Source organism: Nicotiana attenuata, unplaced genomic scaffold (genome assembly GCF_001879085.1).
Source record: "Nicotiana attenuata strain UT unplaced genomic scaffold, NIATTr2, whole genome shotgun sequence".
In the NCBI taxonomy this organism is placed as follows: Eukaryota; Viridiplantae; Streptophyta; class Magnoliopsida; order Solanales; family Solanaceae; genus Nicotiana; species Nicotiana attenuata.
The window spans coordinates 126,012-129,691 of NW_017670797.1; the positions used below are offsets into that span (position 1 = coordinate 126,012).

At 45.1% G+C, this 3,680-nt stretch overlaps 1 protein-coding gene across 1 annotated transcript; it reads right to left on the minus strand.

Annotated features, from left to right (window-relative positions):
• Positions 1–514: 514 nt before the first annotated feature.
• On the minus strand, positions 515–3,303 carry LOC109243399. The gene is made up of 5 exons (XM_019410323.1): positions 3,068–3,303; positions 1,638–2,288; positions 1,427–1,538; positions 1,095–1,384; positions 515–1,019 (listed from the first exon to the last, which is right to left on the minus strand). Exons 1-5 carry the CDS (start codon positions 3,301–3,303, stop codon positions 515–517), a joined length of 1,794 nt encoding a protein of 597 aa, XP_019265868.1.
• Between the last annotated feature and the right edge of the window lie 377 nt (positions 3,304–3,680).

Consider the following 3,680-nt stretch of genomic DNA (forward strand, 5'->3'; position numbering starts at 1 on the left):
CAGGAGTGAGACTTGTGAAGGAGACTTCCGGAGTTGGTTTATTACGTCATAGTCGGCAGTTTTCATTTTACGAAAGAATTCTTCGGCCTCTTCAGCACTAACGGGCTTCTTGAGTGGGAAATGCTTTTTCTTGGCTTTGTTCAAATCCTCCAAAGTAGGGTATTTCCCAGCTGGGTTAGTTTCATTTGCTTCCCCTAGGACCTCTTTTCCCTTGTATGTCACTACCGCTCTGTTGTAATTCCATGGGACGGCAGTGGGGTCTGTCATGGGCCTCTGCGGTGCGCTACTAATAACCACTGGCTCATTCATCCTTGGTGAAATTACTTGCCCCCGTGCCACATAGGTTCCTTTGGGCACGTACATTTTAGGTCCCCTGTTCAGCTCAAAACTTTTTGGAGGGCTCAATGTCATTTGTTCTTTCGTGTGACCCCGGGAAACATAAAGAATGGCATCTATTGGGGGTACTGCCCCAGTTTTGGTTTCCACTTCCTTTTCTGTAGTTTGAGGGGTGGGTTTACTCTTCTCCTCCCCCCTTGTCTTGTTTTCCAGTAGCTCTTGGCTTCTTCTCGACATCAACGATTGCAATTATGGCTCTCAAAGCAGGATCAAACTCCTTATCTTCGCAGTTCATTCCAATAACCGGCCCGTTGTTGTGAGCCGGTACTGGGTTGTTGGTCATATTATGAATGACTTCATCTTTTAACACTATTCGCTTTTGCTCTATGAGATTTTCAACAGCCCTTTTCAGAGTCCAACAGTCTTTTGTATCATGCCCTTCCGCTCCCGAATGGTAAGCACATCGAGTACCAGCTCTGTAGGAGGGCGACTCTGGGTTCTGCCTGGTTTGGGGTACTGGTTGCAACAAACCCATCTGGACATGTTTAGGGAAAAGACTAGAGTATGACTCACCAATAGGTGTGAAGTTTGTTCTCCTGGGTGGCTCCCGAGCACGGGCATTGTAGGGGAAGTTATTCTGTGGAGGTCGGGGGTTATACTGAGCTTGGGGAGGAGGGTTGTTTCTAGGGAATGGAGCTCGGTTTTGGTTGAACTGTTGTTGTGGCCTAGCTTATGGCTGGGAGTTCATTACTGCGTACGGCTGAGGAGCCATGGCGTAGGCCACATCCTGATAAGGATTATAATGTTGTGGGGTGCTTAGAGGGAAGTAATTTCTGGTTGGACGGGGTTTTCTTACACTTGAAGTTGCCATTGCCACTTCTTCCTTTTTCTTTCTGTTCGCTACACCTCTGGACCCGCCTTGAATTGCTTGGGAAGTAGCCCTTATAGCAGTTTGACTCAATATGCGCCCTGTTTTTAGACCATTCTCGACTATTTCACCAATCTTGATGGCCTCAGCAAACAGCTTCCTCATTGCAGACATCATATTCTGAAAGTAGTCAGCCTCTTGGGCTTAAAGAAAAACACTCACCATTTCTATTTCATCCATTGGAGTCTTGACGCTGGCCGCTTGTTCGCGCCATTTGACAGCATATTCTCGGAAACTTTCCGAGGACTTCTTCTTGAGGTTTGATAGAGAATTCCTGTCGGGAGCTATGTCTATGTTATACTGAAACTGCCTGACGAAATCCCTAGCTAGATCATCCCAAATGTGCTAACGGGATATATCCTGATCCATGTACCACTCGGATGCAATGCCCACTAGACTCTCTCCAAAATAAGCCGTGAAAAGCTCCCCTTTTCCACCTGCTCCTCTCAGTTGATTGCAGTACCTCTCGAGGTGAGCTATGGGGTCCCCATGTCCGTTGTACTTCTCGAACTTGGGAGTTTTAAAACCCAGGGGTAGGTGGACATGTGGGAACATACATAAATCGGCATAGGATATGCTCTTTTGACCACTTAAGCCTTGTATATTCTTATGGCTCCGTTCCATGCTCCTCATCTTCCGAGTGATTTCTTCCTGCTTGGGGTTCTTTGTAGTTTTCTCCTGTCCCGCGGTAAACTCGTACCGGGGTTGCTGAGGGTAAGATTTAGTAGTGAACTGGGTAGGTTCCAGTGGAAACGATGGTCCTTGGAAGGTGAAAGATGGTGGATCAAAACTCGGCCTGGGTAAAGTGGGTTGCGCCGTAGCCGAAGAGGGTAGCGCAGTGAATATGTTCGAGGCCGCACCTAAAATTAACACCTGGGGGCGAACCTCAGAAGGTGTTCCAGCAAAGTGAGCTGAGATGGTAGGATATCCAAGTGGGGTATTCGGGTAACTTATGGGGACGTTGGAAGTTCCACTTGCCTTGGGAAGTAGCTCAGGGAATCCAGGTATCGCACTTGGTGGTTCTCTACCATTGGACTAGGCGTCCCACATTTCCATCATGCAGAGACGTAGAATTCTATTTTCCTCAGCAGCCGCTGACTCTGAAGTTGGGATGGCCGAGATCAGGCTATCCTCCAGGATAGGAACTGTTGGTAGATGACTTTCCGACGACATTTCAACACTTCCTTTTGATCTTGTGAAGTATGGATGTGAAACCAGATTACCACAAAACCAACCACCTTAATATAGAACCTATACTCAACAGCAAACACAACAAACTGGTTAGTGTGAGACAATTAACACATAGGTATACGCACGTTGGGGGTGTGATGCACCTATACAGTTAAGTGTGTTTTCTATATGTTTTGCAACGGTTGCGTGTTTCATCCCGGCTTTTGTTTATCTCCCCAATTTTCTCTCTTGCTCTTTTTGCACCCTCATTTTCTCTCTTTTTGGTTTTTCTTTTGGTTTTCTCTTTCTTTTCTTTTGGCTCTTTCCTTTCCACAGTCTTTTTTTATTTGAGTTATTTTCAAAATCATGACCGGATCCGATGAGGATTGCCTACGTATCACGACGCCTCGTGAATCAGATCATCACGTAGTTCAAGGAATAAATGCGAAAAATAAGAAAACAATTTTCGGGATTTTCCAATTTTTCATTAATAAAAACTCTACTGTTCTCTATTACAAAAGACTCCATCATACTCTTTCTAGGAACTTAAAAACTACAAACAGACTCGAAACATACTTTAAAAACTAGAAACTGAAATACAGACTCAGAAATAAAAATAAAAATCAAGAGTACATAAGTGCTTCTACTCTAGGGGCCCGTGGGACATTAGTCGGTCTTGCCACGGGCCTATGTGCAAGATCCCCTTGAAGACGCTTCAGGTCACTCATTATTTGACGAACAAAGGTCATTACCGCAACAAAGAAGGTGGTTCGAGTCATGTCTTCACATTTTTGGCATTTCATGACGATGTAATCAGCAATTGCTCTAACCCTCTCCCTGATGATACCCTTTTCTTGGAGCAAACGCATGATTTGCTGAGACCTAGCTTCTAGCAATTGGGTATCATGATGGTTTTGACCCTGCAACTATTGCATATCTTCCTCTAGCTGGGATATTAATGCATAGCAATGTTCCCTTTCTGCTTTAAAGTTCTTAGCTTGCTTGGCCATCTCATTTTCGAGGGTAGTTAGCCTTTTCTTCAAATTTGTGACTATTCCCTCGTATTTCCCTTTCAACTACCGTATAAACTCCGCCCGTCCTTCTGCATTCTTTTTCAGCTGTGCTCGGGCTCTTGCTAGATTAACCTCGGATTTTTCTAAGTCATCCTGATACTCAGATACTTTCCTTTTAAGACCGCTTATCAACCTTTCATCTGTTCGGCTCCTTTCCCGGTTCTCAGCAACTA

Coding starts and splice junctions, on each gene's coding strand:
- LOC109243399 (XM_019410323.1), bottom strand. CDS start 3,303: ATGCGTTTGCTCCAAGAAAAGGGTATCATCAGGGAGAGGGTTAGAGCA. Junction 2,289..3,067: donor CCTAGAGTAGAAGCACTTAT/GTACTCTTGATT, acceptor GTCCAATGGTAG/AGAACCACCAAGTGCGATAC. Junction 1,020..1,094: donor TACGCCATGGCTCCTCAGCC/GTACGCAGTAAT, acceptor TCCATTCCCTAG/AAACAACCCTCCTCCCCAAG.